General features: G+C 46.4%; 1 protein-coding gene across 1 annotated transcript; it reads right to left on the bottom strand.

Moving 5' to 3' along the window:
- Positions 1-1,892: 1,892 nt before the first annotated feature.
- On the bottom strand, positions 1,893-8,706 carry Il12a (interleukin 12A). Its single transcript, XM_041659451.1, has 6 exons — positions 8,473-8,706; positions 7,873-8,006; positions 5,761-5,874; positions 4,817-4,858; positions 4,469-4,612; positions 1,893-2,317 (listed from the first exon to the last, which is right to left on the bottom strand). Exons 1-6 carry the CDS (start codon positions 8,486-8,488, stop codon positions 2,162-2,164), a joined length of 606 nt encoding a protein of 201 aa, XP_041515385.1. The 5' UTR covers positions 8,489-8,706; the 3' UTR covers positions 1,893-2,161.
- Between the last annotated feature and the right edge of the window lie 15,526 nt (positions 8,707-24,232).

Consider the following 24,232-nt stretch of genomic DNA (forward strand, 5'->3'; position numbering starts at 1 on the left):
GTCCCCTTTGGGGTGAGTCCTGGGACCCCAGCCCCTGGAGCAGTGACTTATGTACTCAGGATGGATCTTCCTCCTTTAATTAGCTTAATCTAGATAATGTTTCAGAGATGTGACCAAAGGAGAATTTAATCCAGCCAATCCCCTTACAAGCAGGCCCGGGAGACAATGTGATCTAGATAATTCTTTTTTTTAAAAAAAAAAATATTTATTTATTATGTACACAATAGTCTGTGTGTATGCCTGCTGGCCAGAAGGGGGCACCAGACCTCATTACAGATGGTTGTGAGCCACCATGTGGTTGCTGGGAATTGAACTCAGGACCTTTGGAAGAGCAGGCAATGCTCTTAACTTCTGAGCCATCTCTCCAGCCCCAATCTAGATAATTCTTTACAGGCATGACAACAGGCTTGCGTCCTAAGTGAGCCTAGGCCCGACAAGTAGACAGCGTGAGCCACACACAGCAATAGAAAACTTGGAGTTTACTGCTTAACCCATCCGGTTTTGCGAAAGCTAGTTCATTTTCAGGCAATTCGCTGCCAGACATCCTGCATTAAACACATTCGTACATAATCTATACAGCTAGCTAATGATTCCTGAGGATTGAGGGGGTCACAGGTCTAAACAAACACTTCAAGATTCTGAATAAGTATCGTCAAATTTCATTCATGAAAGGTAGTGACAAAGTACAATTCACTTGTACTAGCAAAGTAAAAGAGTGTGTCTGTATTCACATTGTCTCCAACATGGATAATCGATATTTTAAAAAATCAGTATTCATGAGACTCTCAAAGTACTACAAGCTATTGCTTTTGCCTTTGGTTGTCTCCAAGAGGTGAAACTATGGCCATTTTTTCCATGTATGTGCCTGTGGTATGTGTTTGTGTCATGTGTTCAGATGTGTACAGATGTATGGGTGTCTGCAGGCACATGGGTGAGGAGGCCAGAGGGTGGATCTTCCTTGGCCACTCTCCACCGTACACACTGAGCCATAGTCTCTCACAGTACCTAGAGCTTATCGTTTGGCTAGTCAGGCATCCGGCTTGCTCTGCTGCTCCTGTCTCTGGTTTACAGGTGAACTGCATTTACCTGAGTGCCGAGGATTGGACCTTGGTTGTCACACATGGGAGAGGAACACGTTACTCTCTGAGCCAACTCCCCAGCCCAATTGTGGCCGTATTTGTAAGGTTATTTTGCTCGAATTTCATCAGAATTTTTGTACTGGTTCGTCTTTTTGTCAACTTGACACAAACTAGTGACATCTGGAAAGAGGGAACCTGAAATGAGAAAATGTCTCCACCAAATTTTTTCTTAATTAGTGGTTGATGGAGGGGGCACAGCACTCAGTGGACCGTGCCAAACCTGGGCTGGTGGTTCTGGGTTATATAGGAAAGCAGGCTGAGCAAGCCGAGGAGAGCAAGCTGGTAAGCAGCTCCCTTTCATCCTCTCGGGGACCAGTCCCTGCCTCCAGGTTCCTGCCCTCAGTTCTGGACTGTAAGCTGTAAGGTTACCAGGTTCCCTCAGTGCTGGTCTGTAAGCTGTAAGATTGGAATAACCCCTCCCCTCATGCTCTTGGTCATGGCGTTACTTCTCACAGCAATAGAGAACAAACTGTTTTCCTGCAATGTTTCTTGGACCACTTAATTACCCCAGTTAGATAAGCGTAGTGGTGCGCAGGCTTGGCCCCAGCATTCAGAAGACGGAGGCTGTCTGACCTCCATGAGCTGGAGGCCAGCCTAGTCTACACAGTGAGATTTATTTATTTATTAAATAAATAAATAAACACTCCAAGGACATGTGTGAAATGCTTACATCACTTTATTGGAACCACATAATAACTGAACATTTCAAATTCATTTGACAAGAAATATTATAATAAATAGGACATAAATAAATATAAATAAGCTCATATACTTCCATGAACATAAAATACAATAATAAATATTTTTAAATAAGTGGTGATGAGTGTTCTCATAAACACTTGGGTTAAAAAAAAATAATAGCTTATCAGTTCTTGCTCTACTGCTAACTATTCAGAGAGGACATTTTCTCTCCTGAACAAGATTTTCATGAGCACTTCCTGGTCCTTAACCTGCCTCTTATTAAAATTTCATTGGTTCATATGTCTGTAAGAAGGGAACGGAGCGGGAGGGGCTTGCGCTTTTCAGGAGGAATTCAGGTAGCTCATCACTCTGCTGATGGTCACGGCGCGGATGCGGAAGGCGTGGAGGAGAATGCAGAGCTTCATCTTCACCCTGTACGGGTCTGCTCCTTTCGGGGAAGGTGTCTGGGGCAGACGCTCACCACGGAGATTCAGAGACTACAAAGAAATACCAAGCGTCACATATCTACAATTTCAAAAATGGAAGCCGTCGTCTGCCAAAACAGACGAAGCCAATGCCCAGTCCAGAGCCTGCAGCCTGGTCCTGCGTACACTCTTAGACCCACCCCACATCCACCCTGGTGTGATGCTCCTGCAGGGACAGAGGGAAGAGATGCTCTCTTGCAAGCACACCGAGGTCTTGAATGAGCTCCAAAAGACCCCTAAAGGGCTCAGAAAAGTCATTTTTAGGGCTTGTCTCAGAGAAGGTAAGAGTCTATGTGTGAGGTGACCTCTGCAGCAATAGCTAGTTAAGTTTTTTAGGTTGTGTTAAGAATTCCAGTCCTTTGAGAAGAGGGAGCTGAGGGGCTCTATTGATTAGAGCGGTCTATTAGTTGCAGACCTATTGGAGGTAGAAATTCTATTTGTGTTTGCTAAACCAGTGGCAATGTTTCCCATTTGTTCCTTTTGACTTAGTAGACGAACACTCTTACCCCTGATATTCTTGATGTTCTTGTCTGCTCTTCAGAATCCCAAGAGAGAGGTGGGTGTGTGAAGTCACCCCATTTTCATACAGGAAAAACAAGCATCAGCTCTCTTGGCACAGCTGTCTAGTTCCTAGGAGCCCCCTGTCTCCCACTCAAATCCCTTGACTTCTGGTCTTGCGTATGCAGTAGCAATTACAACACTGTGGATGGTAGATTGTTAGACACCTGTATACATGTTGCTGTCTTTCAAGAAAGTTATCTGGCAACGTATAATGTGATAGCGAGTTTATGTTAACTCGACACAAGCTAGAGTCGTTTTGGAGGAGGAGAACATCAACTGGGAAAACCACCTCCACCAGGCTGGCCTGTGGGCAAACCTGCCATCGTTCTGGATTGATGATTGATGTGGGAGCAGCCAGCTCACCCTAGGCTGGTGTTCTTGGGTGCTATAAGAAGGTGAGCGAGCCAGTACCCAGTGCTCCTCTACAGCCTCAGCGTCTGTTCCTGCCTTGATTGCTCTGAATGACGGACTCTCAACAAGTTACAAGGAGAAATAGACCCTTTCCTCCCCAACTTGCTTTTGGTCATGGTGCTTTGTCAGAGACATAGAAACCACAACAAAGACAGTATGTATGAAAGGAAAAAGAAATCAGCTGCTTTCCAGTGACTTCTGAACGTATTTTTGTCTCATGCCCCAGTTACCAAGGCACTCACCTCTCTTATGTGTATATTTCTATGCTTTGTGCTACAAACTTGCTATGCAGCAAGTGCCCACAAATGAGTAACACTGGATTTCCCAAGATAATAGATGATTTTTTCATTTTGTTTACATTTTGTTTCAATATTATAACCCTCTTGTCTTCCCTAGTAATGTTTTGATATGTGTGCAACACTTTGATCATCCATTCAGCATTTTTTTAAAGAAACAACATGTGTGCATATATATGTTTGTGCGTTATATTCACACACACTCATATGCACACGTAACAGATATATAATCTGTGCCTACAACAAGCAGAAGCCAGAGAAGGGGGTCCTGTGTTACTCTCCGTCTTATTCCTTTGAGGCAGGGTCTCTCCCTGAACCTGTAGTTTTCGTGGCTAGGCTTGGAGCAGGAAAGCCTCATTAACCCTCCTGTGTCCACTCTCTGAGGTTATAGGTCAGTTCCAGACCACATTCTGTTCAAGACTACATATGTTCTCCCAGCCAAACTCAAGCCCTCGTAGTTACACAGCTAGTGCTGTCAGTCACTAGACTGTCTCTGCAGGCCTCATCTTGGACCTTTAAGAGAAAAAAGGATTAAAAAAAAAAAAAAACCTCTGTTTTTCAGGGCACCCTAGTTCTGCCTCTTGCACACTGTGCGATCTTGGATAAGTGTCACTGTCCTTCTTTGTACAGACCACTTTTGCTTGTTGTGGGGATGGCATGAGAAAAACCATTTGCAAAGAGCCCGGTGTACAGCATGAAGTCAACAAGTAGAAGGCTGCTTGCATTTGCCCTGACTGTAGAGGGTCTTAGCAGATGTAACCTTGCAAGGCTTTTCGTGAGGGAGGGAGCATGTCCAGGTCTTTCCCGACCCAAGAGGAGCTGATTTTTATTGCATCTCCTCAAGGACCTCTCTTCAGCACGAGAAAGAGCCAGCGTTGATAAGAGGACACCTTACCTCCATCAGCTCTTCAATGGCTGTCAGCATTTTCTTATCCAGAACGATCTGCTTCTGATTGTGGTCAAAAAGCTCTGCATTGATGGCCTTGAACTCTACCCAGTACATCTTCAAGTCCTCGTAGATGCCACTGAGGCACAGGTTCTAGGTGAAGGGACCAAATAAGAATGAAACCATTGGAATGGGTTAGAACTACATCCCGCTGCTGCCTTTGAGGAAAGTGCTGTATCTTATCATCATCAGAGAAGAGTTTTGTGGGGCAGGCAGCTCCCTCTCTAGAGGAAAGAATAAGCCGGCATCAGTATTATGAATCGGTCGTGGGGGAGAACCTTTAGTTTGCTTACTTACTGTTATGGAAGAAATCTCTCTAGAAGCCAGACAACTCTCGTTCTAGAGGAAAAAATATACACCGAGGATATTAATTTTTAGTATAAAACTCTCTGATAGTTTATCTCAAACTAACTTTTCATTTCAGCAAGAAACATAACAAAATTCAGCACCATAGTGACTTTTGTGTGACTATGTGTAGGAATTCATGTGTGCACGAGTGTGCACGGATATGTGTGTGTGCAAGTATGTGTGTGCAGGTGTATATGCAGGTGTGCAGGTGTGTGTGCAGGTGTATATGCAGGTGTGCAGGTGTATATGCAGGTGTGCAGGTGTGTGTACAGGTGTGTGTGCAGGTGTATATGCAGGTGAGTGTGCAATGGAAGCTAGAGGACTACCTTTGGCGTCTTTCTCAGTGATTTTTCCATCTTATTTTTTTCTGATTCAGGATGTCTCACTGAACATGAGACTCACAATTGAGCCAGACTTGCTGGCCCATCAGCCCTGGGTATCCTCCTGTCTCTCTCTGCCTACCCTGGCACTGAAGCCATGTGGAACCATCACACCCAGCTTTTACATGGTGCTGGGGATCTGAACTGAGGTCCTCGTTCCTATGCAGTGAGCACTTTACTAACTGCGTTACCAGCCCCATTTTTTTTCTTTCAAGATCTTATTGTGTAGCCTGGCTGGCCTGAACTCACCATATACACCAGACTGGCCTCTAACTTAACATAGATTAGCCTGCTCTACCCATCAGATGCCGGAATTAAAGCTATATGCCACCACACCCAACTCATAGCTATTGTGTATATACTTCAGCTTATTGAAGCCTTCATATTATTGTGACTTTTTTTTTCAAAAACCTCACTTTTGGTAGCTATGTGTTAATGTTTGGAGACCGCTTACATTTTATGCACAATTCTTAATTGTGTTGCATGATTTCTGCGGGAAAGATCTCTCCATACCTTGGCAAGTTCCAGTGGTAAACAGGCCTGCAGTGTGCTGGTTTGGTCCTCTGTGATGTCTTCGTGATCAATGTCCTCAGCAGAGCAGGGATAATCTTTCAAAGTTTCTCTGGCCTGTGAAAACCATCAAGAGAAGCTGAGGAGATACTCTGAGCAAGAGAGCTGACTCCCTCTGAGGTTAGCATCCCAGGGTACCAGCAGGACCGGAGCTGGCCACCCAGAATCATCATCTCTTTGAACTGTAGGAAATTGATACATTTCATAAGACAAGAAGAAACAGGCCACCTACATCCTCTCCCTCCCCTCCCCCTTTGCCTAGGCTGTCTGCCAGCAGGACATTGTTTCCACACGGTGAACTCTGCAGCGGGCTGTGCTAATCAGCCTCAGCACCGTGCTGTGAGGCTTGCTTCCGGCAAATCCCGTTGTTTTTCCTTTTGCCAAGCACTCACGCTGAGTGCTTATCCTTTTCAAGGCTAACTTGTAAAGAGGAACTGTTAAAGTCACGACTTGATGGCTGCAACAAACTTGCAAGCCCTAAAGACTGGTTGAGTTTTAATTTACAGTACGCAGGGACCTTGTCTTACCCCCTGGTAGGTTGAGAAACGTCGAGGAACAGAATTACACAATATATTAAGACGTCAACAGCTTTCTGATAATCTTCCCACTCAACTATGGAACTAGGGAAGTGAGAAAGAAGGGATAGTGATCGGCCCGACTGGAGTCCAAGTTCGACTTGGTAGCAATAGTAACCCAAACTGAGACAAGACCGAATTCTGCAATGTCTCGATGGGCAGCGCAGTTGTCTGGGACTAGCACAGTGGGCTTTTCCAGGGAACGTCTAGTCGACTTTGAACTTCTCCACCGCCTCCATGCCAAACCTCACCTGAGGAAAACAGTCACTCATCTCGGCAGGCCTTCCTGAGGGAGCCCCCCCCCCCCCCTTTAAGATTTTTCCTTCATCTTAAAATTTCATGTGAACAAGTGTTCTGCCTGTGTGTGTATCTGTGTACCATGAGGGCCCAGTGCCCATAGAAGACCAGGAAATGACAGATTCGGTTGTGAGCCACCATGGGAATGGCAGGAATTGAACTGGGGTCCATCTGGAAGAGCAGCCAGCACTCTTAACCACTGAGCCATCTCTCCTGCCTGGAATCCCGCATGTAATTACGATTGTTTGAGCAGTGAGGGACAATTGACAGCACATGAAAGACCAGAGAGAAGGAAAGAACTCTTCAAAGAGGCTTTGTAGAATGGAGCTCATCTTGGCATTGTCATAAGGTAACAAGCTAGAAGTTCCTCAAGATTTTAAAACACAGCAGAAAGAAGGAAGGGGTCTCCCTCCCTCCCTTCCTCCTTCCTCCCCTTTCTCCGCCCTCCCTCCTCCATTTCTATGTGCTTATGAGTGAGCGCCCTGCTGGGGTTGGAACACGGGTCCTCATCCGTAATTAAGTAACTCTACCACCAAGCCACAGCCTTAGTAGCTCCAGAATGTCCCAAACACACTATCGTTTGCTGTAGTTTAGTAAGCAACACTGACAGAAAGCAGCAGCGATTTTTATAACAGAAAAGAATACGGTGCATTCAAATATGAAACCCGAGAAAAACAAACAGAGCTAGAAATAAAACCGGATCACACTTGCCCCAGAAAAACGAAGGTCAGACACAACACGGATGCCACAATCTTCCCTGTGACATGTGCATCCAACAAGGAGCTGCAGCCCTGTGTTGGATGAGCAGCAGGAGATCTAAATAGGAGATCTAATTCATCTTTAAAGCAGAGATTGCACCTAGCAACTGTCTCCCTATTCAACCTGCAGTGAAGCAGAAGCAGGGAGCACCCGACCCAAAGCCATACAGGCAGGCAGGCTGGGAGGGGCATGGTGAGCAGCTACTTTCCTCTGGAAAGACACAGTCCAAACTGATGCTGTTATAATTTATTAGCATCCTTTCTTCCTCTGGAGACACAGTTTAAGCTAGATACTATCTGGGAGGTTTGAAGTTTCCTCTACCGCTCCTGCCGGCTACCCATGAACTGCGGGGTCCCCCGCAGATACCAGATGGAAATCTTTTCCACAGGGGAGCCTCAAAGCTAGGAGGACCCAAAAAACTCACCTTCTCCAGCATTTGGTTGGTGGTATTCAGCAAGTTTTGGGAGTAGACAAGACCCTTGGCAGGTTGGTAGATTGGTGTGGCCCTGGCCAAGCTGAGGTGGATTAGGAGGAGAAGGGTAGCCAAAAACAGGAGGCCTGAAAGGGAAATTGGGGCGGGAAAGTAGATGGACTTTGTCAACCTGGTTTGGTCTGCCTCTGTCTTCCGCCATTCTGGCCATCTCTTCCAATCATTTCTTTTGGGTATTGGCCTCCTTCCACTTATGTTTTAACTCCTTCCTCAGGGCTGTCAGAGCGAGCAAGACTCCCCAAATCTTGTTTGGGGACTGGACGAGATCTGCATTTTCCTTACTCTAGCTCCAAGGTTGTGCCTTGGTTTTCTTCCGTGAAATGGGCATAACGGCCCGGCCTGTTTTGTAATGAAGAGACCATGCCAGGTGCAGCAGAGATCTAATAAAACCCTCCTTCCTGTCTTCTTTTTCCTGGCCTGCAATTGCTGACTGCTCTTTAGTCTCCCTTAGCGGATCCAGGGCTCCTGCCTGCTCCTTCCCAGGTCACCTTCCCAGATCCTATCACCCAGGTCCCCGGCCCTGGGCTTACTTACAGCGCGATGGACACATGCTGGGCTGGCAGTGAGCGAGGCAGCTGGGTGCTGGAGGGGAGGCTGTTGGAACACTAACCCCAGGGGACACATTTTTATAATTGTCTGGAGACCCAGCAGGACTTTCCCAGGATGGTGTCTCTTGCTTTCTCTCTCTGTCTCTACAGGAGCTTCTCAAGGACACGTGCGTAGATCGTCCCCAGGGGGCGGGTGGCGCTTTCGAATTAACTCTCGGAGTGCCCGTCTGCTAGGTTCCGGGACCGCCGCCCACCCCACCGCACTCAGAGCGAAAGCGAAATTGTCCCGCGGTCCCCGCGAGTCGAGTCGCCGCACTTGTTCTGCAGCAGGTCTGTCCCGCCCCACAACCCCCTTAGTCTAGATGCCCTGCACAGCACGCTGCCCAACGCCCCCTCGGAAGAAGCAGCTCCACTCACTTGTCTCCGCCGTGGAGACACTGAGTCTGACTCGATCTGTTTTGCAAAAGTGTCCTGCCTTAAACATAAAAACCGGTGTGACTAGATACCGCTTAGAACTCAGTTCTGACAGCTTAATACACAGCATCCTGGGAAAAAAGGCCCAGAGAGAGGAAGCCTAGCGCTCTGCAGGGAGGCTTTCCATGACTGACGAGGGATGGATTCTGAGCCAGTCCTGGAAACGGGAATCAGCACAATAGGCGAAAAGGGGAGATGGGAACAGGGAATGCTGCCAGTTGTGATCTGGTGGAGATAGACCGTCACCCGAGTTGGGAATGGCACCCTTAGACTTTCCAGAGTTTCAGCAGAGAGATAACCTTGGATTTGCATGATGGGAAGATTCCTTCACCAGCAATGTAGGGGCCAGATGCGAAGGGTCCAACTCAGATCCAAGGGAGTAGATGGCAGGCTAGGACCGCACGGGGATGGAAATGCCCAGACCCCAGTTCAAGATGGAGAACCAAGGTGAACAGAAGGGATTCCCAGCAGGGCAACAGGCTAAGGCTTGATAACACCCCAGGCTGCATGGGTGTATTTGGATAACACCCCAGTAGGGGTGTGAGTTTGGAGCTTGCAATGACAGTATTTTGGAGGCTTGGGGTAGGAGGCCCCCGTGGGACTTTACTCATTTCTACCCCAAATGAGTCTCACTGGGTGTGCAGAGAGAGGAAGGCCTGCTTGGTCATCGGAGCCAGTCATGTGTCTGACTGCCCCCAGCCCCTAGGGCAGGAGCTGTCAGAGTCCACCTCCTCTAGAGGCAATCATTTCAACAGTAAGAAGCCACTGAGAGCCCAGGAGAGAAGGATGTGCTCTTCTTCCTTCTGAGGTCCACAGAAACCTGGATAGAGGAGCTCATTGTCAGCCACCACCCTGTGAGCACTCAGCAGGGTGGGCCCCCTGAAAGGGGGTAACAAGGCCAATACGAAGAAAACCATAGCAGCTAGGATCTGTAAGGTCCCTGCAGCTGTGAACTGGGGACAAGGGACAATCAATGGCCAGAACCAAAGGGGTTATAATAGTTTATGTGAAGCTGTGCTTGTGTCTAGAAGGTTAAGGTGACATTAATGAGAGTTATGTTTGTGTAGTCCAGGGAGAAGTCTGGACCAAACTGTGTTCCTTACTGCAGGGTGGACAATGCTCCTCTCTCTAGATACTGGTTATAGGGACTCTCTGAACGACCTCACTGTGTCGGTGACCCCCTTTGCAGGGATGACAGTCTGAACCTGTGGTTTGTTGTTAGACACCTCTGTTTACTCAGTGACCCGCTGCTTGGGAATTTACAGGGAATGATGACATTTGTTTCAAAGAAAGGAGAAGGAGATCAGGACAGGAAAACACTGGGCCAATTTGTGCTTCAGAGGAAAGAGTCGGGTTAGCTTTCTGTGCTAAACGCTTCCGTTTGTGGCGGAACAAGGCTTTGTATCTAGTTGATTTCCAGAGCGGAAGTTGCAGGAGGAGACCTTTCCGGCATCCAGTAATTTCATTTCCTCTGTTGTTTTTACCGTGTGAAATGCCCCAGTGTTTCTCTCCTGAGTAACTATACGAATTTACCTTATGTCAAAGAACTCCAAATATCATCGAACACATTCTGCGTATTTCCCCCTGCTTGTAACATCCTTTCTATAACAGGTGTGGAACGGCATTGACTGGCTTCTCTCTAGAAACTGGATAGTAATATCCCCACATCCAAAAAATACACAGCTCTATAAAGAGATTAAGCAAACACATTCTCGTAATGCAATAGAAGATGATCTATTTTGTATCTAAACGGGGCTAAACTAATTTCCTGCGATTGTTTTAGGGCAGCCATCTGACAAATGGTTTCTACAAATCCTCAAAAATGGATTCTACAAATTGTCGTCTGAACCAAAAATTGGGAATACGTCAAATAAAACAGCCACTGAGTTGTACACAAAATTCCACAAAGACTTTCAGATTAATAGGAATGCTTTTCTTTTGACCAAATTGCCTAAGGAATTTTTTTATTTTTATCTTTTTAAAGCCTCATAATTTGGGTCTCTTTGGGAAGATGTAGCAGACAGATGTCTCTGGGGTTGAACTGTGAGACCTTTTACATAAATCCCATGCCTTTCTGAAAAAGCGTGTTTTCTAAATTGGATCCGGAGTTGTTTCCCTCAAAACAACAATAACAACAACAAAACCAACGGCTGTTGCCTTGGGAATAATGAAGAAAAATATGCCATCGTGAAGACAACACACAGAATGGAGACAATGCCTTTCAGAAAGACCCCGTGTTCTCCAGTAGAAACCAACAAGTTGCCAGATCTTTAATGCCTGGGTCTGTCACGTAAATAAAATAGTCGTGCATTTTCAGTTGCTGAGCAGAGCTGCTCTTCAGGGAAGCTTGGTACTTTTCCCACTCGTGTTTAGGGGATTTTTTTTTCACCCCAAAATGATTCTAGGTGAGAGTGATCCAAGGCCGAGGGAGTGACATTACTGCTTGCCAGCGGCAGATGCTGACATTTATTGAGTGTGCGTTGTGGCCAGGGACGGTCCCAGACCATTTTCCGTGATCGTTTCGCTCAGTCCTCACAAACCCTGTGTGCCAGATGTCATTGCCGTCACCGGAGAGCTCCCCGTAATCTTCTGAGGTAGCATGGGAGGTGGGATTTGAACCCAGCACACTGCTGCTGCTCTCTTAAAATACTGTGTGCTGAGAGGAGAGTATTATGCAAAAAAATTTGTCAATTTTTTTTTGACAAATGTTTTTGGAGTACCCAAGTAAAAGCCTTTTAAAATGGCTTTAAGATGCAAAAACCAAATAAGTGTACTTTTAAGACCCTGGTGAAGAACATTAGTCAGAAATTTAGACAGTGATTATATACAGGGACAACATTGACATCATCCTAAGACTTTACTGTATAAACACATAAAGGAGGGAAGCAAGGTGACCTCTTTCCCTCTACTCTAATACTCAACACAAATGTAAATACACTTTTGGCCACGTTTCTCATTGACTTAGCTAATAATATCTCTTATGAATCATTGTTTGTGTGTAGCCTGTGCAATTGTTCACCCGCTGTCACCTTGCGCTACTACATACACCCCAGGACACAGGAATATGGTTCATCTTATTTTTCTCTGTAGTCCCAACTGGTACAACAGTACTTGGGCAAAAGACAAAATTGGAACAATTGGGTTCAACGGTCTTGTCTTTTGTTTTTCATTCTAGAGTTGGGGAGTATTTCATTCATGACATAGAGGGGTTCTGATGAACTGAGCAGAGGAAGTTAGCTTTGTGGATAGAATGGGCTGAAGTAATGTGGTGGTCTAACCTTCTAATCTCAGCATTCTGGAAGCTGAGGCGGGAGCATCTCAGGTTGAGCCAGCCTTGCCTACATCACGAGGCTTGCCCCAAATAAAACAATACAAAGCAGAAGAACTCAGGACTGGCAAAAGTAAAACCTTCCCTGTCCAAAGTAACAAACAAACAAACAAACAACCAAAAAAAAACCAGAAGGAAATCAGTCCTATATTTTAAGAAGTGAAAAGGCAGTTTGGGAGAAGTCTTCACGTGCAGCAAGATGGTCTAAACCTGAAGCAATGGAGGAACTGAGAAGACGGATTGGGCTAGGATAGGAAGCGGAAGAACATGCGACCTAAGTTGCCGACGATAACTGTTGGTGTCACAACTTTGGCCGCAGCTGAATTTGAACACCAACGGGCGCAACTTCCTGTGGAAGCAACGGGAGACAAAGACACGGCTGGTCCAGCCCCCGGGGCCTATGTAAGGTTTGGCATTGTGGGTTCGTGTAGGGTCCAGCTGGCAGATGTCTGTGGTTTTCCCTACATCAGAGGCCGACAGACATGCGTGTTGGGTAAATTCAAGTTTGGAACCGGACCGAGGGAAGTGGGCGAAAGTCAGGGTATTGATGGCATCTGGGGGTGCTTGTCTGAGCTACCAGTTGTTCAACAGAAAGTCATTAAGCGTGTACTATGTGCTGTGTACCGGGCGCTGGCTCACTAGCACCCGGGAGTGTATCAGGAGCTAACACAAAGTGCTACCCCTGGCTGGCAAGAGGAAACAGACTGCATAGGCTTGTGTGTAGGAAATGGCAGAGCTTGGAAGCCCCAAACTACACATATTTATTTATTTAATTAATTTTTAAAATATTTATTTATTTATTTATTATGTATTCAATATTCTGTCTGAATGTATGCCTGCAGGCCAGGACCCCATTACAGATGGTTGTGAGCCACCATGTGGTTGCTGGGAATTGAACTCAGGACCTTTGGAAGAGCAGGCAATGCTCTTAACCTCTGAGCCATCTCTCCAAACCCACACATATTTATTTTAAACCCAGTCCTTTTCCTCCCTTAACTATTTCCGAGTTATTTGGACTATTTCTGATAATATGTATAAAATCATGCATAAACTATGTATGAAAGGTGTAGGCAGTTCTTTTCCTGCTTTGATCTCTGACCAAGTGCTGCGTGGGCACAGCAAAAAGTAAGATTTTGCAAGAGAGAAGTGCTCAATGAACTATTTACAAAAGTAATTGCCTGGCACATGTGCCAAAAGCTGCCTTCTTTAGAGGGCTAAGGGTGTCTCTGAGTGGCAGGGCGCCTACCTAGTGCACACAAAGTCCCTGGATTTGCTCTCGTAACTGGAACCCCATATATTAATAACATAAGCAAATGTAGAATTGGGCCAAATATGGTGATTGCAACTTTATCGGATGACAACACCCATCCAAGCGGAGCGCATCGGGTGGGGGTGGGGGCGGAGTGGTGAGGAGGCAGAGAGGGTAAACGTCAGAAAACTCACTACTGCTGACTGCCTCTTTTCTTTATTCGTTTCTAACTTGTTTACCTTTGAAATGGCTGGCGACAGCTGGGCACCCTGGTGCGTGCCAGCGGTTGCACCTTGGGAGGCTGAGGCAGAAGGATTTCGAGTTCTAGGCTAGCTGGTCTAAGAAGACAACAAACACAATTTTAAAAAGCAAACAAAAGTCAAAGGACTGGTTACTCAACTCACCCCCCAGTGCTGGCTTAAGTACAGTCCTGATAGAGCAGGAATACAGGGGGCAAAGGAGGCTAAGGGTTACGGACTACCCCTGGGTTAAGGTAGGAAGGCGTGAAAATATGCCCCACAGAGTTAATACCAAAAAAAAAAAGAATGAAAAGAAAAATTTTTTAAATGAATATATTTTTGCTTATTAGCTCAACAGTTTCAAAAAAGTTTGGCAATGTAGGACTAAAAATTTAGCAAGTGAAAGAACAGCCCTGAGGCATGGGCTGGAGAGATAGCTCAGCATCTAAGAGCACAGGCTGCTCCTGCAAAGGACTAGGGTCATGTCCAGCATTCACATGCCTCCTATGTCAAACACAGAACCCGAGTTGGAATGTTACTACTATGGATACGCTGACTGCTACCTTTCAAGGATATTTCATTTGCTTGCCAAAGAATCGGCTTTTTAAAGAGTAGGCTTGCGAACAGTGTCCTGGCATGTGTCTGTGAGCCCCAAAATGGGCCAGGGAAGCATTAAACCGAATTAGATTGTCCCTAGATGGCATGTAAGAACACTAGCATAAAAAGCATAAAAAGCTCTTATGTCTGTCTCTATTATTTAATCTCTGCCAGTTCCGATGAGCGTCCTCTGCCTTGGTGCTGATAAACACCGACATGTGAAGTGAAGCAAGCTCTTTCCGTGGCGTTCGGGAAGGGAAACGGAGGTGTCAGAGGCGCTTGGAAAGCACAAATGGAGAAAGGCTGTCCACCCTAAGAGCTGCTGTTTAAAAATGTACCGAGATATCCACCGAGAGGGCTGCACATTCATGCAGCGGGCCTTGTGAAGTGCTGGTCATGTCGAGCCGTTTGCTCTGATGCTACAAATGGCTCCAAGCCTGGAGGCTGTGTCTGCAGGTAATTTCTGAGACGGGTTTTCTAAACTACGCTTTCAAGGTAATCACAAAGGTATGGGTGGTCCTTGTTGGAAGGAACCTTAAAGGCCTTCGGGTCCAAACCTGCTGGTCAGCGGAGGTAATGATATGACCCAGAGTGAGGAGGTAACCTCCTAAAGTCAAACTGGTGATTTATGTCAGGGTCCAGAAGGAATCCAAGACCTCTGAACTGCCGTTAGAGGCCTTTCTCCTGCTCTGCAAGGACCCGCTTAGTCTATTACCCTGCTGCCCGAAATCTCACCTGCATGGGTCACTCTCACGTGATACTGGGGACATGTCCATCCTGAGAAGTACAGCTCTCATCCTACGGAGAGAAACCTGGACTTATAGGGTCACACAAACCCAGCCACGTTCTGAGTTTTTGTGCCTATCCCTTTCTTTAAAAAAAAAAAAAAAAAAAAGAAATGTCTGTTCTTTTTTTATAACGAGTCTGTTATTTCTTTTGTGTTTTCTAAGAAACTAAATCATTTTAAGAAGGACTTCAGGGGCCAGGTTATAAACAGGCCTCATCCTCATACAAGCAAGGTAACTCTATCTGCCGAACTACATACAGCTGTACCGATAATTCTCTATATTTTAACGCACCAAGATGTGATAATTTGTTTTTGTTTTTTAGACGGGGCCTTGGCTGGCCCGGGGCTTGCTATCTAGATCGGACTGACCTCAGACTGGCAGGATAGTTCACCTGCCTCTGCGTGTGCTGGAATTAGAGGCACGTGCCGCTATGCCTGCCTGAGACGTGATTCTTTCTACTCCAGTGCTGGTTTAGATTTAAACGCGTGCTGCTCTCTTCGCCCTCTTCTGACCTCCGTTGGCACTAGATAAACACGTGGTACATATAAATACAGACAGGCAGAACATCAATACACATAAAAAAAACTAAATAAAGAATATGAGGGCACTGTTAGATGGGCTCTACCTTCGCCCATCTAAAGAAAGAGTGCAGAGACAGAAGTTTAGTCAGACTTAGAGACTGGGGCCGTGATACCGGTGCTCCTGGGAAGCCAGTGAAACAGCGAGCAAGTTTCTTCTTGGAGAGTCCCCTGCCTGGAGGCTTGGGGAACAATTCTAGTTCCCTAACGCTCTCTTCTTAAAGCATTTGCTGGCCACTCTAAGGCTCTGATGCTTTGCTGTCTTCCCTGGAATTCTGGGTGCGGTTAGCAGAAGCAGTTTCTTCCTTTAAAGGATGGAGTGGTTGTTTTATACTTTTAATGACTGGACGAGTTCGCAGCTGTAGAAGAGTTTTATCATCCGTGGCTGTGAAACCCAGAAGAGGGCTCGTTTGGTCCCGTGGTAGCTCCATAGAGCCAATGATGATGCCAGAGCGGCAGGAGAGGGCAAAGGTCATCCAGTGGCCAAGCAATGCAGGTGAGAGGAGCCCTGCTTACAAACCAACTTCTCCATGTGAGGAACTGAGGAGCTACAGATACAGGGGAGGAATGACGGGAAGGGGGTGAGGAAGGCTAGTAAAAGGGAGGAGAGTCCTTGTCTTTTCTGGGAGGGAGGGATGATCTTTTGGGAACTAGAATGCTACCCCTTTTAGGACACCGTGTTTCTGGCCGTGGTAGCTGGGAGGTATCTTTAGCCCACTGGCTGAGGCCACAAAGGAGACACAGTTTGTAGACAGAGATGTTCTAGCCACCATGTCAGACACCTGTGGGGCTAAGCCAGGAGTCAGGATTTTCAGCTAAGTGGCTCTCAAGTCCTGGAAATGTAACCTGGGTCACAGTTAACGCCATGACCCACACGGCTGAGTACAGTTATAGCAAAGCTGATGGGAGTCTAGTAAAATGTTGCTCAGCTGTGTGAGCTCCAAAATTAGTGATTTTTAGGTCAACAAGGCAGTGAAGGCAAGGGGTTCGCTTCAGTTTTTCCTTGGTAACGGTCTTTCTCATATATATATAACGAACCCCTGAAATCTAAACCAGATGGCAGCTCCAATTATAACATTGTTCCTAGGAGACAAAAGACAATATTTAATGTTACAATTTGGATATATCCAAAGATATATCAAAACGTCTCTAAGAAAACACATCAAATTCTGAAAAGGAATTTGTCTTTTGGATGGAAAAGTTTAAAGTGGGGGGGCAAGGAGATAGGAAAAGGAAGGTTGTAGAAGGGGCCCCACTAAAACTAATGATATTGGAAAAACCCATAAGGAAATCTAATACTCAGTAAACTAATTTTTAGAATATTTTAAAACAAAATTAATATATTTTTTAAAAAAAGAGTTGAGTCTGAGTGTGGCAATACACATCTTTAATCTCAGCACTTGGGATGCAGAGGCAGGCTGATCTCTATAAATTCAAAGGCCAGCCTAGTCTACATAGTGAGTCATCTAGAGCTACATAAAGTCAAGCCCTTTGTTAGGGGACAGGCGTGGGCGGACACATTCACACAGACCCTCTCAGACACAGGAACAGATTCCCAAGCCAGCCTTCAGGCAGGCACGGATTCAGACTTGTCCCACAGACAGACAGACAGACAGGACAGAAGAACAAAGTAGAGTGATCAAAGAAGCAAAGAGGATGCTGACCATCTGGAGGAGGTTGACAACGGACATGTCATGAGAGCTGAGGAAGAAGGGTCAGTGTAACCGGGAGATGTTAAGAAGTAACTGCATCCACCTTTGGCGTGATGGATAAATAGCCGTTCTGTTTTGAAAACAGCTGGGAAGTGAGGTAAGTCTGATGGAAACATCTAGGCTTAGTGTGGCCTCAGACAAATCTCTTTTCACTGCCCGTCTCTCACGGCTTGCAATTTCCAGCATGGGCTATCCTATGAGAAAATTATTTTTCCCCAAATAGCTAAGAGAGGCCTGTTCCTGAATGAGCTCATAGTATCTCAGATTCCCCTGACAGCTAGCCCCAGGTCGCGTCTCTTCCACATGACCTTACCCCACAGCCCTAACCACTCAAGTCCTTGAGTTCCTCCTCCACATCCCTCACATCTGTTCCTTTTCCTAGCTCCCACATCATTGTTTACCTTTGGGCAGTGTGGTCCCCAGGGCTGTTTTCTTGTCTCAGGTCTCTCCCCACCGTGATCTCCACCACCTGCTATATCCACTGAACACTGCTAATTCTGTATCCAAAAATCATTAGTGGTTTGCTTGCTCCTTTTAAATCTTGTCTTTGGGGCTCTTTGTGAGCTAATTCCAGCTGCCCTTTTAAGTTTTGTGTGGTGTTAAGTTTTGTGTGGTGGGGATTTAACCGGGATGCAGACTAAACAGCTGTAAGGAAATGACCTCAATTCTGGTAACATAAAAAGGATGGATGTTCAGCGTTCTCCCTGGGCCTCCGGAGTATTGGGATTGGGATGGTAGGTGTGCATCAACTATGCTTGGCTTCTTTCTCACTTCTTGATCTGAGGCTTCCATTGCTTCCTGCCCTCAAACATCAGAGAAACTTTTTTTCCCCCCTGAGATGCTTAGATCTGAGGAGTTAGGCTACGGTCCTGCCCACATCCTCTTCTGTCTGCCCCCCAGTCTCTGGATTCCGGCTGAACAGCACAGTCAACTCTCCTGGGTCTCAAAGTTGCAGATGGAAGATGATGGGACTTCTTGGCATCCACAGTCACATGAGCCATTTCCAATAAAAACAGCAGTGTGTGTGTGTGTGTGTGTGTGTGTGTGTGTGTGCATGCACATGCATGTACGAGTGCCCTTGCACACAGTTGGTGCAATTGGCTCTATGTCTTTTAGATCCATGGCCATTATCTACATAAACAAGCTGATATTCTAAGAAGTTAAGTGATTTGTTAATAAACTGGGATAAAGGTAGCCAGGTGTGTTTGTGTACTTGGGAGACACCTCAAGAGCATTTTCATGTCTTCAATGTCATCCAGAACTGCACAGAAAGTACCAGGGAAGCCAGGGCTACATAGCAAGACTCAAACCAAAGAGAAGGGGAGGGTGTTTTGATGTCACCTGATACTACATCTGTCTTAGTTAGACAGATGTTTTTAAAAATATGTTTTATGGTTTATTTAACATTATTTTATGTGCGTTGGTGTGAAGGTGTCAGATCCCCTGCAACTGGATCTTCAGAGAGTTGTGAGCTGCCATGTGGGTGCTGGGAATTGAACCCGGGTCATCTGGAAGAGCAGTCCGTGCTCTTAACCACTGAGCCAATCCCTCCCGCCCCTTAGTTAGGGTTTTAGTGCTATGAAGAGACACCATGACCACGACAACTCTTAGAAAGGAAAACATTTCATTGGGCCTGGATTATAATTCAGAGATTGTGTCCCTTATCATCATGGTGGGAAACATGGCCGCACACAGGCAGGCGTGGTGCCGGAGAGGAGCTGAGAGTTGTACATCTGGATCCACAGGCAGCAGGAAGAGACTGTGAGCCTCCTAGGCCTGGCTTGAGCTTCTGAGATCTCTAAGCCTGCCTCTAATGGCATGTTCCCTCTACAAGCCCACACCTCCCAATAGCACCAGTCCCTATGAGCCACAGTGTCCAGCACTTCGTTTCAGAAGGAGAGAAGTACTTTTCACTCATCCATGGGCTTGCTCTCAGGATGACGCTGTACTTTCATACCCAAAGGTGATGTGCAATCACACTCACCCTTCAAAGTTACTTTCACTTAGCTGTATTAGTAGGTGACAAGCAACACTGAGAGAGAGACGCGAGTGCCCCCGTGTTTTAAACGAATCAGCACCAAACCCTTGGGGTTGGCTTAGAGACAGAAAGATTTGCACAGCATCCTGGTTACATGGTTGATAAACATCCTCTTCATTACTTAACTCTTAATGGAGAAGTCATGCAAAAGCCCATAAATGACCACATGAATTATGTATAAAGGACTCAATGCAAGCCATGCATATAAAATGGACATTACAACCCAACCCTGGCTTTATTACTCTTTTATAAACAGTCCCACGCAGGGCTCACTAGCACAGCCATAGCCATTTTCTGGCACAAAAATAGAGTTTGAATGACTGGTCTGGACCAATTTACAAAACAGAGACCGCTAACTACGAAAATAAAGCTTTTAAATGCAGCTGGCATCTGGCTAATAATTACACTAATGCCTCTTAAAACTCGGGATATCTCGCGTAATGTTCTGTACATTCGGTGACTTGTGAAAGAGGATCCCGCCTTTGCCCATTTTGCTAAGGAAAACGAATTTTAGATTGGTGCATAATTTGTTGAGGCACTCAGAGGGACCCTGAGGGATCCATAACTGGACTAGTTCAGGAACCGGGAGAAATAGCACAAGCAGGGGGTGGCTGGGAGTGTGATGAGCATCACTTCCGAAGACCAGGGGCGCTGATATGGCTCAGTACTAAGTGGATAGCAAAAGACAGATGTCCCAGGCCAGGCAGAAGAAACTCCTCCTTCCTCTGTCCTTTGGATGGTGCCAGGCTGCAGGGGTGAGAGCAGCTAGCTTTACACACAATCTGTTGATGTGGATACTAGCCTCTTTCAGAAACAACCTCATAATACACTCGTCAACAATATTTTGCCAATTATCTGTGCAATAGTGATATTGATCTTTTATTATATTTTAGTGATCCGTGCATGCGTGCATGCATCACAGCAAACATGTGGAGGTCAGGGAACCACTTGTGTGAGTCAGTTCTCTTCGTCCACTGTGCAGGTCCCAGGAATAGAACTCAGATCATCAAGCTGAGCTCTCCAGCTGGCCCTGGAATGCTAACCTTTACTATTATGCTGAGGGAAATCAATTGAGAGTCAGCAAGGAGACAATCTCTAAGTATGTCTCTGAGGGTAATTCCAGAAAAATCTAACAGAAGTGAGAAAACCTCACTCTAAAGGAAGGTGCTGCATTCCCTGGGGGAAGATAACCTGTCAGCATTTGCCCCCCTCTGCTTCCTTATTATGGGGGTACTGTGTCCAGGCTCTGCAAGCACCTGCTGCCGAGACTTCCCTGCCATGATGCCCCCTCAGATTGTGAGTCCAAACAGCAGTCCTCCTTCACACTAAGTGGATTTTGTCAGGGGTTTTTTGTTTTGTTTTGTTTTTATCACAGTGGCAGGAAGAGCCATGACACAGGGTCTGCATCTGCTTAAGGTCCGTTATGCTCCCTCCTTTTGTCCAGAGCTACCCCATCTCCTAGCTTTGCTTTGTGTGCCTCTTGTCATTTCCATTTTTTTTTAATTTTTAAATCTGTTTCATTTCTTTGTTTTTTTTCGGACAGGGTCTCACTTTGTAGTTATGACTGGGCAGGAACTCACTGGGTAGACCAGACTGGTCTGGAACTCACAGAAACCTGCCTGTCCCTGCTCTGAAGTGCTGGGATTAAAGGCCTGTGCCCTCACTCCCTACACTCATTTCTTATTAAATGTCACTTCCCCTGAGATCCTTTCCTTGACAGCTCAGTCTGAGTTAGGAGTCCGTGCATAATTGAGGGTTTTTTCTTGTGTTTTTTTTTTCTGCCAGATTTCCTTCGTTCGTTTCTCCCTCCTTCCCTCCCTCCCTCCCTCCCTCCCTCCCTCCCTCCCTCCCTCCTTCCCTCCCTCCCTCCCTCCCTCCCTCCCTTCCTCCCTTCTTCCCTCCCTCCTTATCTTCCCTTATTTTCTGTTCTATCTAACGCCATGTTCGCCACACAGGCTGGGATGCTATATACCGTCTTTCCCACTGTGTCTCTGTTACAGCATTGCCTGTCATGGACAGACACAGTGTTTGTCAAATGAATACATATCTTTGTTTTCATTTGGCTCAGTCATGTTAAAAAAATATCAACTTATTTCCACTTGAACTACTTCATTCATTTTATAAAAACAAGAATTTCCCAGTTAGCGTCCACTCATAGTTCAATAATAACGGATAGGCGAGCTGTCGCAAACTTCAGCAGATTAATGTGCTGTATTCCTTCTGTGTTCAGTTCAAATTCCTGGCTCAAGTCCCAGAAGAGGTCACCTGAGTTGCAATTGCCCCGTGTCTTCTGTGACCCTTCTTCCCACAGGCCTGTCCTGCTCACCTTCCTTGTCCCTTGTGTTGCATTTATTGTACAAGTGGCTCCTAATTCCTTGGATGGAGGTGACTGTGCAGGATGCTGTGGCTGGAGCTGTGTTTACAGTGAGGTTACTACCTCCTTGAGGACACGGTAAAGATCTGTGTCTTACATCTCTTCTAGGCTGTGGCCTGGGCTCTTTTACACAGCATTGTCTTTGCATATACCATTGGCCTACACAACTAACGCCATTTTGCTGTTGCTTCTTGTTTGGTTTACTGTAAAAATAAGTACCTGCTCTCAGCAGGACCTTGGTCACAGGAAGACAGGACCCTAATTTTGGTTATGCTCAGTGGCACTGGGAGAGCTCAAGTCTCTTTCCAGGATGCCCCAAGCAAGAAGAGCGCTTCCCCTTTTGTTTGAGGTTACGATCATCCCGTGAAGTCACTCTTAGCCAGAAATGGGCTGTCAAAATGCAAGAACCAGAACCCTTTGCCTCTCAGCAAAGATTTCCCCTCCGCAAAAGAGGGTGATTCTGATAGCTGAGATAATGCCTAATTTTAGCAGATGCTACCAAAGAGACCCGAGACCACCTTCCTTCATACCCAGGAAACCCATTTAACATCCTTTACCAGATAAATGATGATCTGTTAGCACGGTACTCTGACATCATCTTCCCTTGGAAAGTGGCTTGAATTTTGGAAGAAATCTTGCCCTTAGTGTTGAGACATGGTAAAAGTCTCACTTTTCTGAATTCCTTAACCTATGGAGAAAGATGTCATTTTGGGGGACTTTGGCTAAGACACTCATAGGTATGGTGACTTTTGAGGGACAAGCATGGGTCCTTGTTCTGCTTTAAGAGTGCCCACAGAGGCAGCTGACTCTTGACTGACAGCTGGGGAACCTGCATAGGACCAAACTGGGCTCTCCGAGTGTGAGTGACAGTTGTGTGACTTGGGCCTGGCTGGGAATGTGGAGCAAAGGCAATGAGCTCCACTGGGTGCTAGCTGTGCAGCCAACGCTGCGTATTTGAGTGGTTGTGGGTGCTTTGGGTGACCTCCTTCTTAGGACCTGTGCCGCTGCTCTTCCTGTCTAGAAACAATAGCAACAAAAGCTAATCTTTTTGAGCTGGTGCCAAGCTGCTTTGCAAGTGTTTATGCATGGATGGATTTTCCTAATCCTCACAGAAGCCCTACAGTGCAGATACCGCTGGTGTCCCAAGTTAACACTTTTAGGAACCATATGAAGCAAGGCACCGTTGAAGACCTGCACCGGAACTGTCCTCTCCACCCTGAAGAACAACGCTTTAGTTCTTGGGTTTCTCATCTCACAGGGTCTCCCGCAGTTTCCCAGTTTGCCTCTTTCATTGCCCCCACCCTGACCCTTCATTTCCATTATTAATCAGACCTTTGTCTGAGTGGCCAGGGCTCCGAACTCATGGCCTTACCATCCTCCCCTTATGTCTCTCTATCTTCTCAAACCCTTACCTAGGGTCAGTCAACTGGTTTGAGCAGGCGTGGAAATAGAGAAAATGGTTGGGTGGAAACCCTGCCCTCTTGCTACAACAGGCACTCAATGCCAAGTGTGTAGCCACTTAGGGGGCATGAGAAGTAACTTCCTCCCCATTTTCCGTGTCTCTAGAAAGTCAAAGGGAGTTCATCTATAGTACAATTACTTTCCTGAAAATCTGTGTTTAGAATATCACTTGGGGCCAGGGGGTGGCGCACGCCTTTAATCCCAGCACTCAGGAGGCAGAGGCGGGTGGATCTCTGTGAGTTCGGGGCCAGCCTGGTCTACATAGCGAGTTCCAGGACAGTCACGGCTACACAGAGAAACCCTGTCTCAAAAAACAAACAAACAAACAAACAAAACAAACAACAGAACATCACTGGAACGCAGCTTCTTTAGGCATTGTTCAATTGAGTCTCCACCACCCACTTCGGGATCCTTCACCGCAGGTTGTCTCAGCACACTGCATCTTCCTCTAGTGCTTGTCTTCCTAGTCTCCCCCTCCCCCACTGTGTACTGGCCACACCCCCACCCCCACCCTCCTCACATTCTGGCACTTCCAACCTGAGTGGCACTGGTTGTTCCCGCTCCTCCTCCTTCTGTGATCACACTGCTCCTTAGGGCTGCAGGGACTGTGCCCCCACCGTCGGCAGCATCTAGTTCAAGGCTGAGAAACACACAGCCAAGAAGTCTATAGCTCTGGATAAGACTCTGCTGTGGTTCTCGCGGCGGCCTGGAGGCCATACTGTGATGCTAGATTTAGATGCTTCCTAAAATCCATAGATTCCCCTACTCGCTCTGTCTCTACTTAAGACAGTGTATGTGCCTAGAGGAGCCTTCTCGTTAAAAAGGTTCGCCACTCAGTGCAGTTTTATGTTTTTATACACTTTAAAAAAGGACAGTTTCGGTTCACAGCAGCAACACTGAGAGGGAAG

The sequence above is a fragment of the Microtus oregoni genome, unplaced genomic scaffold (genome assembly GCF_018167655.1).
Source record: "Microtus oregoni isolate MIOR12 unplaced genomic scaffold, Mior012 000010F_ref0000083, whole genome shotgun sequence".
Taxonomy (NCBI): Eukaryota; Metazoa; Chordata; class Mammalia; order Rodentia; family Cricetidae; genus Microtus; species Microtus oregoni.